Genomic DNA, 26673 nt, shown 5'->3' on the forward strand with positions numbered 1-26673 from the left:
GATGCATCTTGAGGACACCTCCTTGTGTCTCATTGTTTCTCTCCTAAACTTTCAGATACAGATTTAAAATTTTAGACAAGATTGTTCTGCTCTGGTAAGAGGAGATATAACCACTCTTTTATGGAAAGTACAGATAAATCACCATTTTGTTTAGTTCAATCTTTTTATTGTTAAAGGAAAAAACTTATACAACACAAAAATACACAACAAACCCTCCCAAACTATACAAATACTTTACAATGTCTCTTGAATAGAGATTTTATTCAAATTAATATATTTGTATATTGACATAACAAATCTAAAGAAGTTGAAAATACAGCTTCTTCATACTTCCAATACATCTTTCAATCAGGAGATTCACAGACAAAGCAATATTTTTTCCATTCAGACAATATAGACTGTATTACTATAGCCATAAACACATCAAAAAATGTGGCTCTCTTGCCACTTGTTGTATGGGACAAAGCTACCAACCCTCCAAATGAGCTGCAAACAGTTTGTAGCTCATTTGGAGGGTTGGTTGCTCCCAGAACGATGACACTGGGGCAGCAACGTATATGTACTATAGCAGTTTTCAATCAAGCTGGCTTATTGAAGTGAACAGTGGCCTTTAAAGACTCAATGTCATAGCAAACTATGCAGTGTTTGGATTCTCTTCTCCAGAAGACCATCTTCACCATGGAGTTGGTGACCACTGAAGGTGCTCCTTCTCATAGCCATTCCTTCAATTTTGCTGCCGGAAAAGGTGGTTAAGGCGGTTAACTTAGCGGACTTCAAAAAAGGGTTGCACGGCTTCCTGGAGGAAAAAGCCATAGAATGTTATTGAATGGATGAGGGAACAATACAGTATTTCTAGGATGGGCGGGACAAATTGTTCTTTTGGCCGCTGTCGGTGACAGGGTGCTGGGCTTCATGGACCCTTGGTCTGTCCCAGCATGGCAATGCTTATGTACTTATGTACTAATCTGATTGCAATAGGTTGTTCTGAGCCTACACAATGTTGTCAACTGTAAGGTAGATTTCAGCCCTTTATCAAAATTAACTGTGGTGGTTTGTTTTCATTGTTTTGTTTTTTTAATGTGAGATTAAAACCTTTTTTGGGGAGGGAATAGCAGCACTGAGCCGGGAATCAATTTTGAATTTCAATCAAAAGTGTGAAACACTGCCTCCTACAGGCAGTGTTGTGTACTGCAGCTATAGTCACCTGCAGGTTTATTTTCTCATACAGCTACATTGAGTCTGGGTGGGTCTGAGATTATCACACCCTTAGTAGCATCCAGCTGGTTGTATTCCTCTATCAGTGATGTCAAGGATGAAAGGGCTTCAGTGAAGCAGCTCTGCTCCATTCCATTCACATGCAAATAGTGGTGAAGGTGAGCCTGCAATGGAACAAGCAGTCACAGCGAAATTAGAGGAACAGCCTGATAGCCACACCAAGACTCCAAAATACCTAAACCAACTACACCATCTTTTACAAACAAACTAGAAACGAAACATTTATGACTTACATTAGAAGTAGCCCTAGTGCTTCGAGTAGCAGACTGTAAACCACTTCTCCCACTGAACCTCACTGTGAAGTGACTTGCTCAGCTACAAACTTAGAACGCAAGCTCTCTGGGGCAAAATATTACACATACTTGGTCTCCTGATAACCAGGCCACAAACACAAGAGGGTGGACCAGGATGGATAAATTTGCTTACGTTTCAAAAGTTTCTTGCTGCTAAAATTCTGTCTTTGCATTAGTTTGTCCAAAAAATTGCTTTATTTTCTGCTTAACAGTGTCTATGTGCTTTATAGAAGTTACCTAGTTTTTCTGTCTGTGATTAACCTGGTGCTGTAAAAGCACTGTCCAGTTTTCAGCCCTTATTAAATAGTACATTTAAAAGAAAATAGCCTGCGGCTTGTGGTTACCAATAGTAAGGGCTGGGCTGAGTTGCCTAGCAAAGTCGTCTGGCTGACAAATTCTATGCTGCTACTAGTCAAAGGCAGTGCTTGAGGCAGACAACCAGGACAAATAAGGGATCAGGGAGCTACATTTATTATGGTGAATAAGAGTTAACAGCAGCCTCAAAAAGGCAGGCTTTTAGGTCCAGAGATGGAGTATGACGTACCGACTCGGAAGTCGATTCCAGGTGTACAGCAGTAGAAGAGAAGAGGTAAGAGTGACTTACCTGATGAATGGGGTTTCAAGGGAGGGGTGTGACCTGTGAAGAGCAGGTTACAGTAATCTAAGCAGATGGAAATGAGTATGGATAAGGGTTTTGGTAGTGCTTACAAAAAGGAAGAGACAAATTCTGATGTTAGAGAGAAAAATGATAGGTTTCAGCAGTTTACTGAGTAAGTGCAGAAAAACAGCGAGAAGTCAAAGATTACCCCAAGATTACAAGCTGATGAGACAGAAAGGATAAGAGTGTTAGCCACAGAAATGGAGAATGGGGGAACAGAAAAGGTGGGTTTAGGGGGAAAAATAAAAAGCTAAGTCTTGGCCACGCTCAGTTTCAGATGGCAGAGGGACATCCAGACTGAGACTTGGGCATGGATTCCAGGTGAAATTTCTGGGACTCATCAGCATAAAGATGGTACTGAAAAGCTTGGTGGGGGGGGGGGGGGGGGGGGAGATCAGAGCAACAATGGAAAAAGTACAAGAGAAAGAAGAGAAGAGGTCCCAAGTCAGAGTCCTAAGATTCACTGACTGATAGTAGGATAGCAGTGGAGGAGGATCCACCAGAGCATACACTAAATGCAGAATCGAAGCAATAAGAAAACCAAGTGAGGACTGTATGTTGATGATCAACAGAGTGAAGAGCAACAGACAGGTCAAGAAAGATGAGGACTGCATAAAAGCCTTTAGGTATGGCCAAAGACAAGTCACTGGAGACTAGCAAGGGAAGTTTCTGTACAATACAAAGGGGGAAGCCAGATAGTAACATAGTAGATGACGGCAGAAAAAGACCTGCACGGTCCATCCAGTCTGCCCAACAAGACAACTCATGTGTGCTACTTTTGTGTATACCCTACTTTGATTTGTACCTGTGCTCTTCAGGGCACAGACCGTATAAGTCTGCCCAGCACTAGCCCCGCCTCCCAACCACCAGCTCTGGCATAGACCGTATAAGTCTGCCCAGCACTATCCCCGCCTCCCACCACCGGCTCTGGCACAGACCATATAAGTCTGCCCAGTGCTATCCCTGCCTCCCAACCTCCAGTCCCGCCTCCCACTACCGGCTCTGCTATCCAATCTCGGTTAAGCTCCTGAGGATCCTTTCCTTCTAAACAGGATTCATTTATGTTTATCCCACGCATGTTTGAATTCCGTTACCGTTTTCCTCTCCACCACCTCCCGCGGTATGTCATTCCAAGCATCCACCACTCTCTCCGTGAAGAAATACTTCCTGACATTTTTCTTGAGTCAGATTGTAGTGGATCAAGAATAGCTTGAGATGAAAGAAATTCAAGACAATGGTGAACAGGGTTTTTTGAGCAGTGGTGTAACCACAGCCTGTGCACAGGAAAGTGATAGATTGACAGTAGGGGAGACGAAGCTGAGCAGAGCGGTGGGAATGGGATCAGAGGAACAGGTAGTAAGTTTGGAAGTTTCCTCTTCTTTAATTTTAGAAAGGGAGAAAGGGTGGCAGAGGTTGAAGGAAGGTTGTGAGAATGAAGTGGGGGAAGAGGAGATGAGGTAATCTGGCAGAGAACTCAAGATGAACCTTGTGAACCTTGTCATGGAAGTACTCGGTCATAGTCAGGGCAGAAAGTAAAGAGGGGGAGGGTTTGGAGGTGGAGGCACTTTGAGGAGGGAGTTCAGTGTACCAAAGAGATGAGGAGTGGAGGCAAGAGAGTTTGTCAAATGGATATAGTACTCTTGTTTGGCAAGTGCAAGAGTAGACTGGAAGGAGGTCAGAAAGAATCTGAAACGTATGAAGTCGGTACAAGAGAAGTATTTTATTTTAGCCAAAGATGCTCAGCAGACCAGGCACAGGAACATGGGTAGCATATTCTGGAGGTCAACCAAGGCTGGGGTTTTGTACACCTTGCAGCATAAGGAAGGGGAGGAGCAAAGATTGTCCAAAGCAGAGAAAAGTTTAGTATTATAGGAACAGACTGCTTCTTTTACAGGACTTGCAGTTTGCTGTTTTTTTAATAGACAGATATGAAGCCTTTCCTCTACAACATGGGGATCACCGCTTGCTTCTTCTCAAGGCAGCACTTCTTGGCAAGAAGTCAATTCTCAAAGTGTGGACTACTTCAGATGCTCCATCCTTTTGTGGTTGGCGGAGTTTGCTTCACTATCGTATGTTGTTGGAAAAGCAGGGGGTGGGCCATCTCTCAAGCGTAAGAAGAAATTTTTATCAGTATGGGAACTTTACCTTTCTTCCCTTCCCCATAGGGCTTGTAGTTTTATTCTTAGCACACTGAAGTGTTGGCTCAGTGGTTTGGGTGTTTGGCCTTCAGAGGTTCCCCTTGAGTGTTTTTTTGTTTCTTGTTTGGTCTTTCTCTGTTGTTCTGTTTCAGTCAAAGGGTGGGGGGTAGGGGAGTGTTGGGGAACTAGAGGGACGTCTGTGCTTTTGCTGTTATAACTCGTCTCCGTTCAAGGATTCACTGAACATTGTTTCCATTTGATTTGCCAAACCACAGCACGGTAAGGAGGCCTAAGGTAGGGAGGGTATTTGCTAAGCTCAGAGCTGGGTTTGTATTTCCCTACCAAGTTTACACATCACTCTGTATTGTTTCTTGACTGTTCACTGTATTGTTCAATACAAATGCTTTAAAAATGTCAGAGGGTCATAACAGCCTCTGTTTGAGCTTTTTAGCAGTTTGGGGGAGGGATAGGAGGGATAGGATGGGGAGGTGGGGGTAATTCTTGAAATCTTTGATGACTGTTATTGTTTGATTGACTTTTCATGTTGTTTTGTGTCATCAATAAAAATGATTCTTAAGCATACAGACTTGAACAACAGTGGATGACAGGAGAGCTGAAACAGTGACGGAATGTAAGTGTCAATAACCTGAAGATTTCTAAATGTGTTGTTGGTGGTGACTGGACAAGACAGAGGGCGGGTGACAAGTATGAAAGTTATCAGATGAGGGTCAGAGGGGGAAGAACTGAGGTGGAGAAATCTGAGAGCAACAGTTGGAGAGGAAGACAAGATCAAGGCAGTGGTCATGCTGGTGAAGAGGGGTAGCGGAGCATAGCTGGAGATATAACAAGGAAGTTAAAGCAAGAAACTTAGAGGAATAAAAGTAAGAGGGGTTATTAGCATGAATGTTAAAGTACCCAAGAATGAGGGAAGGAGAGGATGGTTCAAGAAAGGATAGCCAGGATTCTAAGTTAGTGAGACAGGAAAAGAGGAACTTTTGATAAATGACAGCTAGTGGGGAGGCAGTAGAGTGAACAGATGAATGGAGTGGACTTCAAAGGAAGAAAAGCAGTGAGACCAAAGTGGAAGAAGAGGTTGAAACCTACACGAAGAGGAGAGTAGCAACCTGACACTACCACTGTGGCCAACTAGGTGAGGTGTACGGAGAAAACATGACCTTCATGGGTAGTCAACTTTGGAATGCTCTACCAAGACCCATCCGAGCAATTAACAACTACTTACCATTCAGGAAAATGCTAAAGTCCCATTTTTTCAAGCAAGCTTACCCTAATGAACCAACTTAATTCTGCCAGCTCACATACACTACTCCTGCTCTGAAGATGACGCTGACTTTAACACCAATTGCACCTCTGACCTTATCCTCAATCTCCTATCTTCTCTTTTCCATCCGTTTATACCTTATTCCTCCCTATCTCCTTCTCTTTTACCTATCCTTTCCTATCCTTGTCTACCTCCCCTATTCCAATTCATATACCCTTGGGCACTGTTGCCATTATGTTTCTCACAGTTTACAATATTCTTCTTACATGTCCTTTATAATGCTTTTGGTTTTTTTTTTGCTATGTAAGCCGCACTGAACCTGCTGTATGTGGGAAAGCGCGGGGTACAAATGTAATAATAAATAAATAAATAAAGGCAGCAACTGAAGCAGAGTCTCAGAACAAGATGATGGAGAGTATGAGACAGAAAGGTAGTGAATGTAGGTAAGCTTGTTGGAGGCAGAGTGGACATGCCACAGGGCACTTGAGAAAGGGACAGAAAAGGGAGGAAGGAGAGTAAGAGAATTAAGATTGAAGAAGTTGTGATTTCACCTGCACAAGCAGAGTGAGTGTTGATTTGGAGGGCCTGCATTTGGACCGATATCCCCAGAGAGAAAGATCAAGGTAGTACAGAGAAGGGGAGAGGCATGACAATGACAAAAACAAGATGTACTCACACAGAATGAAGATGGTTGAATAACAGGAAGAAAACACTGAAGCTTGATATGTGAAAAGGTAGAAGACAAAATGGCTGGTGAGGTGATGACCAAAATGATTAAGTGGACGAACAACTCTCATATGAGGAAAGGCAAAAGAAATTAGAGATCTTCAGCTTGGAGAAGAGATAGCAAAGGTGAGATATAAAATCCTGAGAGGAGTAGAATGGGTAAGATGCGAATTGATTGTTTATTCTTTGAAAAAAGTACAGACTAAAGGACATGCAAGAAGTTGCTAAGTAGTATATTTAAAATAAATAGGAGAAAATATTTCTTCATTCAACTCATAGTTAAGCTCTGGAACTCATTGCTAGAAGACATGGTAAAAGCAGTTAATGTAGCTGGGTTCAAAAAAAAAAGTTTGGACAAATTGCTGGAGGAAAGTCCATAAACCATTATTAAAGTAGACCTGGGGGAAGCTACTGCTTATCCCTGGGGGTATGTAGGATGGACTTTTGCTATTATTTTTAGAAACAGGACACTTGGCTAGATGGACTTTTGGTCTGACCCACTAAGGCAACTCTTATGTTAGGAGTGGAGAAGTAGCCTAATGGATAGTGCGGTGGGCAGGGAAATTGGGCTTGATTCCCACTGCAGCTCCTTGTGACCCTTAACCCTTCATTGCCCCAGGTACAAAATGTAGATTGTGAGCCTATTAGGGACAGAGAAAGTACTACATAACATAAACAAACCACTCTGGTTGTATCCACAGAAAGGCAGCACTTCAAATCTACGACCCTTTACCCTGTAAAGCGAACACCTGTTTAGTGATGAAGCAGTTTCCTGCAACGCTGATGGATACACTACTCTAACCGATGAGCTGGAAAAGGTTCATTTTTGTTGTAGCAGTTCTTTCCCACTCTGGAGAGGTTAGTGCTAGAGATGAAAACAGAAACTTAATAGTTAGCTACATAAAGATAGTCAGTCATCTAGGCATGAGTATCCTGTGAAAAACACATTCCTTGAAGGGTGCTTTCACCATGCTGTACCTTTTTCTTGTAGAGTTTAGTGAACCTGTCCCTCAGCTCCATGAAGGTGGGCTTCACACAGGTGTTGTTTGCCAATGCCAGCAGGGAGTGGGAATGTCCAACAGGGGGCACCGAGCACAGGCCAGTCTTCCAGGCCTCCTGATTCCAGGACACAAAGTGCAGGGAGGGTTTCAGCCTATGATGCACAAGACATAAGAACTAAGTGAACAGATTTAGCTGGAAAAAAAAATACACTCATATGCCTTTTATGACCTAGTAAGATTTAGAGCACAGGTTCTCAACCCACATTCATTGTTGAGGAGTCAAGGTGTCGCCAACTAATGATTAGTGCAGTGGGCTTTTATCCTGGGGTACTGGGTTTGATTCCCACTGCAGCTTTTGTACCTTGGGCAAATCACTTAACCTTCCATTACACCACGTACAAAAAAAACCTTTAGATTGTGAACGCTCTAGTGACGGAGAAAGTAGCTGCATATAATGTGTACAGCGCTGCGTATGTTTAGTAGCGCTATAGAAATGATTATTATTATTAGTAATCATGAATTAATGAGTGTGACTGTTGGGCAGATGGTCGTTCAGGTCTTTATCTGCTGTCATCTACTATGTTACCGTATGCTACTACGACTCTGCCCAAGAAGCTGCCTGACCTCTCACAGAATGTGAGTGTTCTTGAGCATTTTTTGAAACAGTCCTTGGGGTCCACTATAAGCAACCTGTGATACACTGTCTTTTAAGGTGCGACAGTTGTCCTCACAACAGAACTTGATTTTGCCCCTGACGCAGGCACCTCTTGCCAAAATATGTCAGGCAGTTATTTAACATTTGAAAAATAGGATAATACAGACATACTATTATGCGCTACTACCAAAGCGGGCTTTATCAATGAATTGTACTCTGACGACTAGTGGCTCTTTCTCTTGGTTGGCTGCTTTCTTATTGGACTGAGATTCTCTACCACCTGATTTACTATTACTACTAATCATTTCTAAAGCGCTACTAGACGTACGCAGTGCTGTACACTTGAACATGAAGAGACAGTCCCTGCTCAACAGAGCTTACAATCTAATTAGGACAGACAAACAGGACAAACAAGAGATAAGGGAATATTAAAGTGAGGATGATAAAATAAGGGTTAGGAGTTAAAAGCTGCATCAAAAAGGTGGGCTTTTAGCTTAGATTTATATGGTCTTCATTAGAAAGAGGCCTTATCATTGTTCTTCTCATCAATATGAACATTAAAATCTCCAAGTATTACCATATCTGAAACTGGTAACCTTTAATAATTATCATGATGGAAATACAGTAGTAAAACTAAATCGATTTGGCTTCTATAAACAACCCTCAGTTTCTTCTGCATTTTCCCATCTACTTGTTTCCAAATCAATTCTTCTCTTAAAAAAACAAAAACAAAAAACCCATGCTATCCCCCACCCCCAATCTATCCTTGCCTTATGCTTGGGAGGGGGGCATAGAAATACTTTATTTGACCTCAAATCGCAGTGAGCCATGTTTCTATTAAAAACAACTGTTCATCACAACACTATTTCAAGCTGCTATTTCCCTGACACCACCCTTATATAAATAAATGCCATATTTCATGTACCCACCAGCACTCATTCCCTCTCTGGTGCTCCACTTTAACCACCTTCATTTCCCTTTCTCTTATTCACAAATTACATTCTCATTTCACATATCTCTCCAACCCCGCTATACTTACTGTCACGACTGTGGTCGTGATCCCTCTCTGACTCACCTTATTTCCGATGGTCAGCTGCTGAGCTGGCTACTGTCTGCATGGTTGTTTCTTTCCTGTGTGTTTCAAGCCTCATTTTGGGTTCTGTGTATTTCCTGCCTCTGTCCTGTAGGGTTTCCACTTCCTCTGTGTTTCAAGCCTCACTTTGGGTTCAGAGTATTTCCTGTCTCTGTCCTGTTTATAAGGAAGTGCTGCACTTTCATTCAGGGCCTTTGCAATGCCAAAGGTCTCCCGGTTCTCCCGGTTAGTCCGTGTGCAGTGAAGCACTTCTGCCTTGTTCTAGTCTGTTTGCCTGTGTGCCCTTCTGTCTTGTTTCCTTGTTTAGGGTGCCTGTGTGCACTTCTGCTTCTGTTCTTCTTGGTCTGTTTGTGTGTTAGGTTTAGCCGGCCATAGTTCTGTTGTTTGTTGAGTCAGCTTTGTGTCCTGCCTAGTCTGCCTTGCTTGTTCTAGTCCTCTCTACCTTAGCTTCAGCCTTTATTTATTTAGATTTTGCTCACACCTTTTTCAGTAGTAGCTCAAGGTTTGTTACATTCAGGTACTCTGGATATTTCTCTGTCCCAGGAGGGCTCACAATCTAAGTTTTGTACCTGAGGCAATGGAGGGTTAAGTGACTTGCCCAAGATCACGAGGAGCAGCAGTGGGATTTGAACCGGCCACCTTTGGATTACAAGACCAGTGCTCTAACCACTAGGTCACTCCTCCACTCCTTAGCTCTGTTGTTTGTCTGTGTGGCTCAGCTTTGTATCCTGCTTGTGTCTGCCCTGTTTGTCTTCAGCTCCAGTCCCCTTCCTGCTTGTCTCTGCCATGTTTGCTTTCAGCTTCTGTTCCTGCCAAGCTTGTTTGAGTATCCTGAATCCTGTTCGTGCCAAGCTCGTTCCAGTATCCTGCATCCACTTCCAGCCAAGCCAAGTGCATCCTGAATCAAGTCCAGTCCTGCTTGGGGGGTTTTGCCTCCTGCTGCTGCTCAATGACAGTAGGTCAAGGGCTCACGTTGTTCCAGAGTTTGTGACTGTTTGCTGAAAGCCTGGGATAGTGACACTTTCTATCCACAGCTCACTCATGTTCCATTTCTTTACTCCACATCTTCCTTCACTGCCTACCAATCACAGCATCAACATCTCCAAAAGCCACACACACCTTCTGAACCTTCATCCCTCCAAAGCCACCGCTACCCTCACACCAAAACTCTGTAGATCACGTCCCTCCCCATCATTTCTCCCAAAGAACCTCCCAGGACAAGTACGGCCCTTGTCATGTGGGTCTCTCACTGCGTATGCTTAGAAGCATGCTCTGGATAGCTGTATAAATCTACCTCTGACAATGCATATAGGGCCCCTTTTACTAAGCCGCGTGTCTACGCGTGCCCAACACGTGCCAAAATGGAGCTACCGCCAGACTACCGCGTGGCTCATGCGGTAATTTCATTTTTGGCGCGTGTCCGATACGCGCATCTGAAAAAATATTTTTTTATTTTTGTACGCGCGTAACGGACGTGTGCCAAGTGGCATTTGACGCGTGTAGGTCATTACCGCCCAGATTCTTTACCGCAAGGTGCAGTAAGGTCTCAGACCCAAAATGGACGCGCAGCTATTTTGATTTTGCCGCACGTCCATTTTTGGCAAAAAAAAAAGGAGAGAGACATTTTTTATAGGCGCGCTGAAAAATGGATTGGCACAAATCCAAAACCCACGCCTACACTACCGCAAGCCATTTTTCAGCGCACCTTAGTAAAAGGACCCCATAGTAAAAATCATGTAACCCATAAGCAAGTCTGCATCTATAGAGAAGGAATGTTTTCACTGTTTGAATAAGATAAAATAGCAGATATTAAAGGAAACAATCTCTGTACAGTGAGAAGGCAAGCACATAAGAATAGCCATACTGGGACAGACCGAAGGTCCATCAAGCCCAGTATCCTGTTTCCAACAGTGGCCAATCCATATTACAAGTACCTGGTAAGATCCCAAAACAGTAATAGCTCCCTGTACAAAATGGTTAATTTTACTGCTGGCATTGGTTTTGAGATTCCTTGACATACAAGCTGTGTACAGATCCATAAGGTAAACTTGTTCCCACTCTGAGCACAAAGAGAAAACCTTCAGTAAAGTAGGTAGTCATCCCTCTCTGGTTAAGACCCATCCTTTGTGCCACAGGTAGGAAAAACATGAATAATGTTTTCTTTATACTAAAATTCACTTTGTGACAGTAAGAACATGTCTCTAATCTGCTGAACTTTCCAAATAAAGTTTTGTTTTATCCCCTTAGATACTGTACTGTGAAAATAAACTAATTTGGCTCAATTTTTTATCCTTCAGCTTCATGATATCAGACATACTGGTCGCTGGTTAATATCATCTGCAGGTCAAGAGTGGCAACCACCATAAAAAGCTAATCTCTTTAGAAAATGGAGCAGATGGGATCCTGCACACACAAGACATCCAACGCTGTTTATGAAGACTGTATATCCTTCACCCTCTTCATCTGCAGTAGGTCACATATGCTGACATCAATAAAGAGATCTATGAAAGTATATTTCCTACCTCTCTATGTTCCTGCGAAGGTCAGAAACTTGCACATTTCCTCGCACCAGCAGAGCACAGGCAAGATAAAGGCTGTGTTTTGGGTCAGCCTGAATTAACTGGTAGTCTTTGCTAAAGGCATCAGAAAACATCTGATCCAACCTAAGTAGAAGCACAGAGAGGGATCATATGCAGACACTTATATTACTGGGCCTCATGGACCCGTGAATATTGTCCCTTCTCTGCAAAAAAAGCAACAACCACCCTCCACACAATGCATACAGTAAATCACAAAGAAAAATAAATGACACCATCTGACAAAGCCAACATGGTCAGCTCACTCATTGCTCACAAAAAGCTAGTTTTTTCTGAGGATATATATGACTTCTCACACAGCTGCTTTTTCAAGTGTCCCCTGAGTCTGGTACAGAGCTTAGGCATCAACTTCTCAGAGAGATGAGCAGATATCTTTCAATGATTTATCTTGTTGCGTATGGAGAACCCCGTCACAGGTAAGCACCTATGCTTCCTCCATGAACAAACATCAAAGTGGGAAGATTGACCAACTCTTCCCAATGTTCCCCCTCCATTTGCAGGGCAAAAAGGTAGAATCTAGGGGGAAAAGTTAACTAACCACTAAAAAGAGTTTGCATAGCTGCTTGTCCAAAATTGTACAATCTGTTTTGGAGAGAAGGTTAAATAGTGAAATTTAAAAGTGTGTATGGATGACTGTCCAGCTTATTTTTGAAAGAGATCGCTGGCCATCTTCCGACACAAATCGGGAGATGGCCGGCCATCTCCTGAACCCGGCCAAATCGGTATTATCGAAAGCCGATTTTGGCCGGCGCCAACTGCGTTCCGTCGCGGAGCCAGCCAAACTTCAAGGGGGTGTTTCGGCAGGGAAGCAAAGGCGGGATGGGGCGTGGCTATGAGATGGCCGGCTTCGCCCGATAATGGAAAAAAGATGGCCGGCTCTGACGAGCATTTCAACGGCTTCACTTGGTCCATTTATTTTTAGGGCCAAGTGTAAAAAAGTGCCCCAATTGACCGGATGACCACCGGAGGGAATCGGGGATCACCTCCCCTTACTTCCCCAGTGGTCACCAGCCCCCTCCCACCCAAAATAAATAAAACAATTTTTTTTTGCCAGCCTCTATGCCAGCCTCAAATGTCATACCCAGCTCCCTGTCAGCAGTATGCAGGTCCCTGGAGCAGTATTTAGTAGGTGCAGTGCACTTCAGGCAGGTGAACCCAGGCCCATCCCCCTCCTACCTGTTACACTTGTGATGGTAAATGTTGAGCCCTCCAAAAAAACCCCAAACCCACTGTACCCACATGTAGGTGCCCCCCTTCACCCCTTAGGTCTATGGTAGTGGTGTAGAGTTGTGGGGAGTGGGTTTTGGGGGGGATTTGGGGGGCTCAGCACACAAGGTAAGGGACATATGCACCTGGGAGCAATTTTTTAAGTCCACTGCAGTGCCCCCTAGGGTGCCCGGTTGGTGTCCTGGCATGTCAGGGGGGCCAGTGCATTACAAATGCTGGCTCCTCCCACGACCAAAAGGCTTGCTTTTTGCCGGGTTTGAGATGGCCAGGCCCGGTTTCCATTATGGCTGAAAACTGAAGTCGGCCATCCCTAAACCCGGTGATCTCAACATTTGCTGATGACACAAAGTTATTCAAAGTCGTTAACTCGCGACAGGATTGTGAAAAATTACAGAAGGACCTTACGAGACTGGGAGACTGGGCAGGCTAAATGGCAGATGACGTTTAATGTGAGCAAGTGCAAGGTGATGCATGTGGGAAAAAAGAACCCTGAATTATAGCTACGTCATGCAAGGTTCCACGTTAGGAGTTACGGACCAAGAAAGGGATCTGGGTGTTGTCGTCGATAATACACTGAAACCTTCTGCTCACTGTGCTGCTGTGGCTCGGAAAGCGAATAGAATGTTGGGTATTATTAGGAAAGGTATGGAAAACAGGTGTGAGGATGTTATAATGCAGTTATATCGCTCCATGGTGCGACCGCACCTTGAGTATTGTGTTCAATTCTGGTCGCCGCATCTCAAGAAAGATATAGTAGAATTGGAAAAGGTGCAACGAAGGGCGACTAAAATGATAGCGGGGATGGGACGACTTCCCTGTGAAGAAAGACTAAGGAGGCTAGGGCTTTTCAGCTTGGAGAAGAGACGGCTGAGGGGAGACATGATAGAGGTATATAAAATATTGAGTGGAGTGGAACAGGTGGATGTGAAGCGTCTGTTCACGCTTTCCAAAAATACTAGGACTAGGGGGCATGCGATGAAACTACAGTGTAGTAAATTTAAAACAAATCGGAGAAAATGTTTCTTCACCCAATGCATAATTAAACTCTGGAATTCGTTGCCGGAGAACGTGGTGAAGGCGGTTAGCTTAGCAGAGTTTTAAAAGGGGTTAGATGGTTTCCTAAAGGACAAGTCCATAAACCGCTACTAAATGGACTTGGGAAAAGTCCACAATTCCAGGAATAACATGTATAGAATGTTTGTACGTTTGGGAAGCTTGCCAGGTGCCCTTGGCCTGGATTGGCCGCTGCCGTGGACAGGATGCTGGGCTCTATGGACCCTTCGTGTTTCCCAGTGTGGCATTACTTGTGTACTTATGTACTTCATTCAGGGTTGAAAGGGAACAAGATATATCTTCTTTGATTGAATTAAAGGCAGGGAGTTCATCAAGGTTCATCATTATCCCCAGTCCTATTTAACATATACATGCTTTCCTTGTGTAGGTCGTTAGCAGGACTGAGGTTGAATTATAAGATTTATGTGGATGACATTTATTTTTTCCTTGCTTGTGGCTGACACATTGGATAAGACTTTAGGGGCTTCTTTTACAAAGCCATGCTAGCAAGTCCCGTGCGGCAAATGAGATGAAGCCCATAGGAATTGAATAGGTTTTCTCTCATTTGCCGCACAGGAATTGCTAGTGCAGCTTTGTAAAAGAAGCCCTAGATAGATTGTAAACAGATTCTCAATCAATTAATTCTTGAAGTTGGCTAATAGACTGAAGTTGAATGTCTCCAAGACACAAGTTCTGGAGCTTTCTTATTCTTCCTCAGTTGAATTTCCTTTGAATTTTGATATTGGGAATGATTTTATACCTATTGAACGAGAAGTGAAATATTTAGGTACAATCATCCATACACTTGAATAGATTCGAAAACTACAATACAGTAGTATAAACCAAAATAAGGAAATAATCTCATTATTTAGTCCATAATATCAAGGGACAAGAGAAAGAAAAAAAAACCCCAGAAAATTTAGAAAAAATAAACATATCAAGGGAGCAGCAGGGAACTATAATAGCCTACAGATAGAACGCGTCATTCTCCAGGCACCACCTCAGGGCTACCTACAACTTCAATTTCTTTCCTAGCCACAATAAATTCAATCAGCTGTTTGGGTAGAAAAAGTGAAGATACATACCTGTAGCAGGTATTCTTCGAGGACAGCAGGCTGATTGTTCTCACGATTGGGTCGTTGTCCGCGACGGCCCAGGAGACCGGCAAAATAAGAAAGAGCCTTCCAGAATGCTGCGTTGCGCGGGCCGAACACACTGCGCATGCGCGAACGGCTTCCCGCCTGCGACGCAAGCATGCCCTCCTCAGTTGAATAAAAAGCAAAAAGAGAACTGAAACAACTCCAAAGGGGAGGAGGGTGGGTTTGTGAGAACAATCAGCCTGCTGTCCTTGGAGAATACCTGCTACAGGTATGTATCTTCACTTTCTCCGAGGACAAGCAGGCTGCTTGTTCTCACGATTGGGGTATCCCTAGCCCCCAGGCTCACTCAAAACAATGAACATTGGTCAATTGGGCCTCGCAACGGCGAGGACATAACAGAGATTGACCTGAAAAGAAACACAACTAAGTGAGAGTGCAGCCTGGAACAAAACAGAAATGGGCCTAGGAGGGTGGAGTTGGATTCTAAACCCCGAACAGATTCTGCAGCACCGACTGCCCAAACCGACTGTCGCATCGGGTATCCTGCTGAAGGCAGTAGTGAGATGTGAACGTGTGGACTGATGACCACGTTGCAGCCTTGCAAATCTCTTCAATAGAAGCTGACTTCAAGTGAGCCACTGACGCAACCATGGCTCTGACATTATGAGCCGTGACATGGCCCTCTAGAGTCAGCCCAGCTTGGGCATAATTGAAGGATATGCAATCCGCCAGCCAATTAGAGATTGTGCGTTTTCCGATGGCGACTCCCCTCCTGTTGGGATCAAAAGAAACAAACAACTGGGCGAACTGTCTGTAGGGCTTTGTCCGCTCCACGTAAAAGGCCAATGCTCTCCTACAGTCCAAGGTGTGCAACTTGTCTTCACCAGGGCGGGTATGAGGACGGGGAAAGAATGTTGGCAAGACAACTGACTGGTTCAGATGGAACTCCGACACCACCTTCGGCAAAAACTTAGGGTGAGTGCGGAGAACTACTCTGTTATGATGAAACTTGATATAAGGTGCATGCACTACCAAGGCTTGGAACTCATTGAATCTACGAGCTGAAGTAACAGCCACCAAGAAAATGACCTTCCAGATCAAGTACTTCACAAGGCAGGAATTCAGTAGCTCAAAAGGAGCTTTCATCAGCTGGGTGAGAACGACGTTGAGATCCCATGACACTGGTGGAGGTTTGACTGGGGGCTTTGACAAAAGCAAACCTCTCATGAAGCGAACAACTAAAGGTTGTCCAGAGATAGGCTTACTGTCTACACGTTGATGATAAGCACTAATTGCACTAAGGTGAACTCTTACGGAGTTGGTCTTGAGACCAGACTCTGATAAGTGTAGAAGGTATTCAAGCAGGGTCTGTGTAGGACAAGAAAAAGGATCTAGGGCCTTGCTGTCACACCAGATGGCAAACCTCCTCCATTTGAAAGAACAACACTTTTTCGTGGAATCTTTTCTGGAAGCAAGCAAGACTCAGGAGACACCCTCCGACAGACCTAAAGAGGCAATTTCTAAGCTCTCAACATCCAGGCCGTGAGAGCCAGAGACTGGAGGTTGGGATGTAGAAGCGACTCTTCGTTCTGTGTGATGAGGGTCGGAAAACACTCCAATCTCCACGGTTCTTCGGAGGACAACTCCAGAAGAGATTTGATGAGGCCAGAAGGGAGCAACAAGGATAACTATTTTGCGGTCTTGCTTGAGTTTCAGCAAAGTCTTCCCTACTAGAGGTATGGGAGGATACGCATATAGAAGGCCTGTCTCCCAATGAAGGAGAAAGGCATCTGATGCTAGTCTGTCGTGGGCCTGAAGTCTGGAACAGAATTGAGGGACCTTGTGATTGATTTGAGTGGCAAAAAGATCCATCGATGGGGTGCCCATGCTCAGAAGATCTTGTGGACAACGCCCATATTTAGCGACCACTCGTGAGGTTGCATGATCCTGCTCAACCTGTCGGCCAGACTGTTGTTTACGTCTGCCAGATAGTTGGCTTGGAGAAACATGCCATGACGGCACGCCCAAAGCCACATCCGGATGGCTTCCTGACACAGAGGGCGAGATCCGGTGCCCCCCTGCTTGTTGGTATAATATATAGTAACCTGATTGTCTGTCTGAATCAGAATGATTTGATTGGACAGCTGATCTCTGAAAGCCTTGAAAGCGTTCCATATCGCTCGTAATTCCAGGAGGTTGATCTGAAGACCCGTTTCCTGAAAGGACCAAGCTCCTTGAGTGTGAAGTCCATCTACATCAGCTCCTCACCCCAGGAGGGATGCAACCGTCGTCAGCACTTTTTGTGGCTGAGGAATTTGGAATGGACATTCCAAGGTCAAATTGGATCGAATGGTCCACCACTGAAGGGAACTGCAAAAGTCGGTGGAGAGATGGATCACATCCTCTAGATCCCCTGTGGCCTGGCACCACTGGGAAGCTAGGGTCCATTGAGCTGATCTCATATGTAGGCGTGCCATGGGAGTAACATAAACTGAGGAGGGCACGCTCGCGTCGCGGGAAGCCGTTCGTGTATGTGCGGTGTGTTCGGCCCGCAAGACGCAGCGTTCTGGAAAGCTCTTTCTTTTTGCTATGCAAATTTTGCAGGTCTCCTGGGCTGTCGCGGACGACGACCCAATCGTGAGAACAAGCAGCCTGCTTGTCCTCGGAGAAAATTTTATTTCTTATAGGGGGAAATTTTTCCGCCGATAAGAAATAGAACTTCATGGGAAATTTCAAATTAAATGCATCACCCAAAGCCAGGACCCTCAGCCGAAGGGCCAAGAACTCTTTCCTGCGCTTCTGTGTCATTTGAGCCCAAGAACTGTTCATTAGATGGAAATATGCACGAGTAATCTGTTGAACTAAATAAACATTTAGTACATATTATCGGAAGAGTAATAGTCAAAAAACAAAAAAAGAAACTATATCCTGGGGACACCATATGAGGAATAATCAAAACTACAAAAAAAGTGAAGAAGTACTTAGCTTCAACCACGGGAAAAATAGTTCACATCCGTGAAGCACCTCCGGTGTTAATGTAGTATAAAGAAACTACCAAAGTCCCACAGAATTTAGTTATAATCGCTCTCTCTCGACAGTCGTAGAATTCTCACTGTTTCGTTGCTTCATCAGGAGAGAATATGCAAAACCACGCAATATGGAAGATGAGTGGTTTTGCATATCCTCTCCTGATGAAGCAACTGAAACAAGTCCACTCTGAAAACTCATCTCTTTTCCTCTGCCTATCCTGCTCACTACTAAACTCATTCTGCCTCTTTTAGCGACATGTCATTGACTTTTATTGTAAATTGCTTTGAAGCCATCCTTTGGCATATAGCGGTGTATCAAGCTCTGTAAAACAAATAAATATAACTGTGTGTTTCTTACCGTTGGGAAGGTACACTGACATCTGCCAGGCTATATAAAGGAGTCAGGCTAGAAGTTAGGTAGTGAAGCCGAGGGAAGGGAACCAAGTTCATGCTGATCTCATTAAGGTCCATATTGAGAGAGCCTTCAAATCTGGAAGAGCTGAAAAGAACAGGAGAACTCCGTTCACTAAACAGAGAGTTTATATTTCCAGAATGCTAGGATAAATGAATGGGCCCTTTAGAAAGAGAAACCGGGCTGTCTTGTGTATTGTGCATTATTAATAGGAAGGGAGAGTTTAATCAGCACTCTTAGGGTAGAGAGGCCCATAGGACATTGCATGACACCAAGAAGAAACCCTCTCTGTTACTGACATCTAAGGAGGCTCAGAGAGTCTTTCTGCTTAAATATAAGGGAACAAATCCCGGGGGTGCCTCAATGGGTCCATTGGTTTTAGGAAGATCAAAGCATAGTTTGTGATACCAGAACTGGTTCTATGTTTGTGGCTGGAAGCTGTGTGCATGGGGGAGGGGGAGGAAGGCATATTTCTGGAGAACTATCAACAATAATGTCCGGGTTCTTCTATCAAGGCACAGACATCTTCCAAATATCCAGAAGCAAAAAGGACAAAGCCTAAAATCACAGCTTGGAGGAAGGGAATATGTACAGAAGCCCATTCAATGAGACTTTAGAGTGACTGCCCCGAACATCACTCCTCAGAAGCTTAGCTGAAATTGGGTGGTGGAGCAGTTGGCGAGGATAGGGGAGGGCAGACTTATACGGTCTGTACCAGAGCCGGTGATGGGAGGCGGGACTGGTGGTTGGGAGGCGGGAAATACTGCTGGGCAGACTTATATGGTCTGTACCCTGAAAAGGACAGGTACAAATTCAAGGTAAGGTATACACATATGAGTTTGTCTTGGGCAGACTGGATGGACCATGCAGGTCTTTTTCTGCCGTCATCTACTATGTTACTATGTCCTACTCCTGGGAGGGGCCCAGAACAGAAATACAAAACTAGTGAACTGAAAATAAAAATTTAGTATAAAAGGTGCTTCTCCATCTTTTTTTAAAAGGGAAAAATGGGAATCACACGTAGACACAAAGCCTATTAAACCCATCAAAAATGAACCCTCACATCTATTCTCCATGGGATTAAAGTATTACTTTGTTAACATACTTGATATCTCACTTCACATCAAAATCCTGATGCAGATTACAAATAAGAAACAAAATTTTTACAAGTATCAAGGTCAGTGGCGTTCCTAGGGGGGCTGACACCCGGGGCGAATCGCCGAAGCCCCCCCCCCCCCCCGAACGCAGCGCGACCCCCCCCTGGCGAAAGGACACCTCCCCGCCCTGGGTGCGCGCCGCTGGGGGGGGTGTCGCGTGCGCCTGTCCTTCGTTCGTTCCACGCTCCCTCTGCCCCGGAACAGGAAGTAACCTATTCCGGGGCAGAGGGAGCATGGAACGAACGAAGGACAGGCGTGCACCCGGGGCAGACCGCACCCCCCCCCCCCAGGAACGCCACTGATCAAGGTACTTTCCTATCCGTCTCTCTCAGCAGCGAATGTTGCTTTTACCTGGTCAGGTGGAGCAGTAAGGTAGCCACAATGTTGTTCATGGTGTCGAATGGTTTCTCAGCCTGTTTAACACATCCTTTGCTGGAGCTCACAACACTGTTCTGCTTCACACCTACCCTGGTATTTCCAGAGTTAGTCATATGATGAATTTTGTTCACAATCTCAACCAAAGCCTTTGAAAACAAGACGACAAAAAACACTGAATGTTTGGGTTGTTAAGAAGATTAACGGTCACAAAATGAACCCCTTGGCCCTGCCCACTCCTTTGGCTCAGTCTGTGCTTGTCCTTGTATGACTGTTCAGTCTAAGAGACAAATGTTTTTTGTGGAGTTACACAGCGCAGCTGTTTCAAGACTACACATCAGTCCCTTGCAAAGATGTCCACCTATGGTGCTTTCATGAGCTACAGCGTGTTGCCTGCCTCCTGCTTTAAAATAAAGCTATACACATGAAGTATTGTACTATATTTCAAACAGCAGCAACACTCATTCTTTACCAATTACTCTGCCGGTAATCTTATTCAAATTCCTTAACCTCCTTCCTTCCTATTCCTCGTGGAGGGGCATTTTCGACCGGGGACGCCCATCACTAACTGCGCCCATCTCTGAGGACTGCGCCGCGAGGGGGCGGGGCCAACCGTATTTTCGAACAAGATGGGCGTCCATCTTTCGTTTCGATAATACGGTTGGAGCCGGTCAAATGTCAGAGATGGCGGGGTTTGAGATAGCCAGCCTCGGTTTTCACCGATAATGGAAACCGAGGCCGGCCATCTCAAACCCGGCCAAATCCAAGGCATTTGATCGTGGGAGGGGCTAGCATTTGTAGTGCACTGGTCCCCTTGATATGCCAGGACACCAACCGAGCACCCTAGAGGGCACTGCTAAAAATTAAAAAAAAAAAAAAAAAGCTCCCAGGTGCATAGCTCCCTTACCTTGGGTGCTGAGCCCCCCAAATCCCCCCCCCCCCAAAACCTACTCCCCACAACTCTACACCATTATCATAGCCCTTATGGGTGAAAGGGGGCACCTACATGTGGATACAGTGGGTTTCGGGTGGGTTTTGAAGGGCTCCCATTTTCCATCACAAGTGTAACAGGTAGGGTGGGGGGATGGGCCTGGGTCCGCCTGCCTGAAGTGCACTGCACCCACTAAAACTGCTCCAGGGACCTGTATACTGCTGCGATGGACCTGAGTATGACATTTGAGCCTGGCATAAAGGCTGGCAAAAAAAAGTTTTTAAACTTGTTTTTTTGAGGGTGGGAGGGGGTTAGTGACCACTGGGGGCGTCAGGGGAGGTGATCCCTGATTCTCGCCGGTGGTCATCTGGTCAGTTTGGGCACTTTTTTGGGGCTTGGACCTGAAAAAAAAGGGACCAAATAAAGTGGACCAAATTCTCGCTAGGGACGCCCTTCTTTTTTCCATTATCGGCTGAGGGTGCCCATCTCTTAAGCACGCCACTGTCCCGCCTTCGCTACCCTTCCGGCACACCCCCTTGATGTTTGGCTGGCTCCGCGACTGACTGCAGTTGAGGCCAGCCAAAATCGGCTTTCGATTATGCCGATTTCGCCGGCCTTGAGAGATGGCCGGCCATCTCCCGATTGGTGTCGGAAGATGGCCGGCCTTCTCTTTCGAAAATAAGCTGGATAGTGTCCAAGATATTACAAACGAGACCATGTGTGCTTCAGAATCTAACCATGCCCATTCCATGCCACTGTTTCTGAGAAGTTCTGAGAGAAGAGGACATTTCTCTGGTAAGTGAACACTATTTTGCTTTGTGCTTTGGAACTTAGAGATTGGGGTTTAAAGGAGGAATTGTAGGTTAGTGATAGGCAGAATAAAAATATAAAAAAGCAAATTTTATCAACTAATCTCCATGGAGGGGCATAATTGAACGGGGCGCCCAAGTTTTCATGAGTGTGCCCTCGCAGGACGGCCCCGTAAAGGGGCAACCCATATTATCAAAACAAGATGGGCGTCCATCTTTCATTTCGATAATACAGTTGGGGACGCCCAAATCATGAAATTTAGGTCAACCTTAGAGATGGTCATCCTTAGGTTGTTTTTGCGATGGTCGTCCCTGGTTTTCGGCGATAATGGAAACAGATGACGCCCATCTCAAAAACGACCAAATCCAAGCTATTTGGTTATGGGAGGAGCCAGCATTTGTAGTGCACTGGTCCCCCCAACAAGCCAGGACACCAACCGGGCACCCTAGGACTTCAGAAAAAGGTCCCAGGTGCATAGCTCCCTTACATTGGCATGGTGAGGCACTAGAGTGGCTGACTTCCTGACCTTCGACCCGCACTAAGAAAAAATGGCTACTGCAAGTAGGCGGACTAGACTCTGGAGAGCTGCTGCTTTTGCTGCCGGCTGCGAAAATGCATGTGGCTGAGGCTGAGCCAGGGCAGAACTGAAAGGCTGCGCAGCACTCTCACTGCAGCCTAACCGGCACCTAGAAGACCAGCACCGGATTGGAGGAGCAGGACAAATTGAGTGGACCTGGGCCCATCCGTGGCTATGCCCCTAGTTTTGGAGGGCTCACATTTACCACCACAAGTTTAACAGGTAGGGGGGATGGGCCTGGGTCCGCCTGCCTGAAGTACACTGCACCCACTACAACTGCTGCGATGGACCTGAGTATGGCATTTGAGGCTGGCATACAGGCTGGCAAAAAAGTATTTTGAAAGATTTTTTTTTTGAGGGTGGGAAGGGGTTAGTGACCACTGGGGGAGTAAGGGGAGGTCATCCCCGATTCCCTCCGGTGGTCATCTGGTCAGTTCGGGCACCTTTTTGATGCTTGGTCGTGAAAAAAAATGGACCAAGTAAAGTCGGCCAGGTGTTTGTCAGGGACGCCCTTCTTTTTCCATTATCGACCGAGGACGCCCATCTCCTAAGCACGCCCCAGTCCCGCCTTCACTACACTGCCGACACGCCCCCGTGAACTTTGGTCGTCCCTGCGATGGAAAGCAATTGAGGGCGCCCAAAATCGGCTTTTGATTATGCCGATTTAGGCGACCTTGCAAGAAGGACGCCCATCTCCCGATTTGTGTTGGAAGATGGGCGCCCTTCTCTTTTGAAAATTCACCTGATAGTCTTTTTCCTGAGTTTTAAAACTTGAACTTTGTACCACAGCATTAATAGATAGCCTCTAGAAGGCACTGCAGGATCCAATACATTAGTGTTTAACTTGCGTTGGAGGCAAACACACATAGTAAAAATTTTGTTAGGTATATTAAAAGCAGGAAGCTGGCAAAAGAATCGATTGGACCGCTAGATGACCAAGGGGTAAAAGGGGCGATCAGGGAAGACAAAGCCATAGCGGAGAGATTAAATGAATTCTTTGCTTTGGTCTTCAGTGAGGAGGATTTGGGAGAGATACCGGTGCCAGAAATGGTATTCAAAATTGACAAGTCAGAGAAACTGAATGAAATCTCTACAGACTTAGAGGATGTAATGGGGCAATTTGACAAACTGAAGAGTAGCAAATCTCCTGGACCGGATGGTATTCATCCCAGAGTACTGATAGAACTGAAAAATGAACTTGCGTAACTATTGTTAGAAATATGTAATTTATCCTTAAAATCGAGCATGGTACCAGAAGATTGGAGGGTGGCCAATGTAACGCCAATTTTAAAAAAAGTTTCCAGAGGGGATCCGGGGAGCCTGATGTCAGTGCTGGGCAAAATGGTAGACTATTATAAAGAACAAAATTACAGAGCATATTCAAAAGCATGGATTAATGAGACAAAGCCAACATGGATTTAGTGAAGGGAAATCTTGCCTCACCAATCTATTACATTTCTTTGAAAGGGTGAACAAACGTGGATAAAGGTGAGCTGGTTGATATTGTGTATCTGGATTTTCAGAAGGTGTTTGACAAAGTACCTCATGAAAGACTCCAGAGGAAACTGGATAGAAGGTACTGTCCTACTGTGGATTAAAAACTGGTTAAAAGATAGAAAACAGAGAGTAGGGTTAAATGGTCAGTATTCTCAATGGAGAAGGGTAGTTAGTGGGGTTCCCCAGGGTCTGTGCTGGGACTGTTGCTTTTTAACATATTTATTAGTGACCTAGAGATGGGGGTAACTAGTGAGGTAATTACATTTGCTGACGACACAAAGTTATTCAAAGTAGTTAAATTGCGAGAGGATTGTGAAATATTACAAGAGGACCTTACAAGACTGGGAGACTGGGCGTCTAAATGGCAGATGACGTTTAATGTGAGCAAGTGCAAAGTGATGCATGTGGGAAAGAAGAACCCGAATTATAGCTACGTCATGCAAGGTTCCATGTTAGGAGTTACCGACCAAGAAAGGGATCAAGGTGTCATCGTTGATGATACGTTGAAACCTTCTGCTCAGTGTGCTGCTGTGGCTAAGAAAGCAAATAGAATGTTAGGTATTATTAGGAAAGGAATGGAAAACAAAAATGAGGACATTATAATGTCTTTGTATCACTACATGGTGAGACCACACCTCGAATATTGTGTTCAATTCTAGTTGCGGCATCAGAAGATTAGAACAAGCATGGACCAAGAAAAAAGACGAACAAACACTCAAAGACTGGAAACAGTTACAAAGAAAATACAAATACTACTACTTAACATTTCTAGAGCGCTACTAGGGTTACGCAGCGCTGTACAAATTAATAACTAAGGACGGTCCCTGCTCAGAAGAGCTTACAATCTAAAGGACGAAATGTCAAGTTGGGGTAGTCTAGTTTTCCTGAATAGAGGTGTTGTGATCTTATTAGGCTACACTGACAAACTAAAAGAACGTATTACAAAACCAAAATAGGACCAAACCACAAGGATACACACAAACTCTTCTCACTCGTAAACAAGCTCCTAAACACTACACCGGTTACCTCTAACAAAATAGAAACCCCATCCGCAACCAATCTTGCAAATTACTTTAATGCAAAAATTATAAAGCTCCGACTCAAGATACCTACCAACATCACTGAGTACACAAGTATCCTTGAATGTCTAGATCCAAAACCTGGGGAAAGCCCAGCAGATCAATCATGGACCAACTTTGACACGATATCGTCAGATGAAATCTCACAATGGCTTGTAAAATACGCCAAGTCACAATGCAAATTAGACATTTGCCCCACTAGCCTAATAAGATCCACCCCCAAACAATTCAAAAAAGACCTCACGAAACATCTAAACCACAGGCTTCAAAATGGTCTCTTTCCCGCGGAGAAAGAAAACATCTTACTAACTCCGCTGCCAAAAGATGTTAAGAAAAGCACAATGGACCTAACCAACTACCGCCCAGTAGCATCTATTCCGTTCACAACCAAACTCATGGAGGGCATAGTGACGAAACAACTCTCTGATTACCTAAATAAACACTCAATTCTGCACGAATCCCAATCAGGATTTCGGTCAAATCACAGCACCGAAACAGTACTAGTATCTGCAATGAACTCATTCAAACAAGCAATTGCAACTGGTAACAACACACTCCTCCTACAATTCGACATGTCCAGTGCCTTCGACATGGTTAATCATGGAATACTATTACATATAATAGAATACTTCGGAGTAGGAGGTACAGTTCTCAAATGGTTCAAAGGATTCCTAACCACAAGATCATACCAAGTAACAACGAATGCGGACATATCACCCCCCTGGATACCTGGATGTGGAGTTCCCCAAGGATCCCCCCATCACCTACTCTCTTCAACCTAATGATGATACCTTTAGCCAAACTTCTAGCCAATCAAAACCTCAATCCCTACATATATGTAGACAATGTCACGATTTACATCCCATTCAAATATGATCTAAATGAAATCACCAACGAGATCAACCAAAGCTTCCAAATCATGCACTCCTGGGCGGATGTGAGTGGAGGAGTGGCCTAGTGGTTAGGGTGATGGACTTTGGTCCTGGGGAACTGAGGAACTGAGTTCGATTCCCAGCACAGGCAGCTCCTTGTGACTCTGGGCAAGTCACTTAACCCTCCATTGCCCACCGCATTGAGCCTGCCATGAGTGGGAAAGCGCGGGGTACAAATGTAACTAAAATAAAATAAATGCATTCCAGCTGAAACTCAACGCAGAGAAAACACAATGTCTTGTACTCACCTCACAACACAACAAAAACAACTACTCCACCATAACCACACCATACTGTTCTCTCCCCGTCGCACAAAATCTAAGAATTCTTGGAGTTACCATTGACCGAAACCTCACACTTGATGCTCACATGAAGAACAGAACGAAAAAGATGTTCCACTCCATGTGGAAACTCAAAAGAGTAAAACCTTTCTTCCCGAGATATATCTTCCGTACCCTGGTACAGTCAATGGTAATAAGTCATCTAGACTACTGTAATGCACTATACGCTGGCTGCAAAGAACAGACTATCAAAAAATTCCAAACAGCCCAGAATACTGCCGCCAGACTCATATTTGGAAAACTAAATATGAAAATGCAAAACCCCTAAGAGAGAAACTTCACTGGCTCCCACTCAAGGAATGTATTGCGTTCAAGATTTGCACGATTGTACACAAAATTATTCACGCAGACACCCCAATCTACATGCTAAACCTTGTGGACTTGCCTCCCAGAAACGCCATAAGATCATCCCGCAAATTTCTCAATCTGCACTTCTCC

General features: G+C 44.7%; 1 protein-coding gene across 1 annotated transcript in view; it reads right to left on the minus strand.

The window, feature by feature from the left end:
* Positions 1–363: 363 nt before the first annotated feature.
* TUBE1 (tubulin epsilon 1) overlaps positions 364–26673 on the minus strand; it is a 102569-nt gene continuing 76259 nt past the window's right edge. The window contains exons 8-13 of the mRNA XM_030195671.1: positions 20045–20217; positions 18483–18623; positions 11641–11781; positions 7348–7522; positions 1205–1379; positions 364–796 (exon numbers count right to left, since the gene is read on the minus strand). Of these exons, the coding sequence (XP_030051531.1) occupies positions 1221–1379; positions 7348–7522; positions 11641–11781; positions 18483–18623; positions 20045–20217 (789 nt within the window). The 3' untranslated portion in view covers positions 364–796; positions 1205–1220. The remainder of the gene's footprint in view (positions 797–1204; positions 1380–7347; positions 7523–11640; positions 11782–18482; positions 18624–20044; positions 20218–26673) is intronic.

This window comes from Microcaecilia unicolor, chromosome 3, assembly GCF_901765095.1.
Source record: "Microcaecilia unicolor chromosome 3, aMicUni1.1, whole genome shotgun sequence".
In the NCBI taxonomy this organism is placed as follows: Eukaryota; Metazoa; Chordata; class Amphibia; order Gymnophiona; family Siphonopidae; genus Microcaecilia; species Microcaecilia unicolor.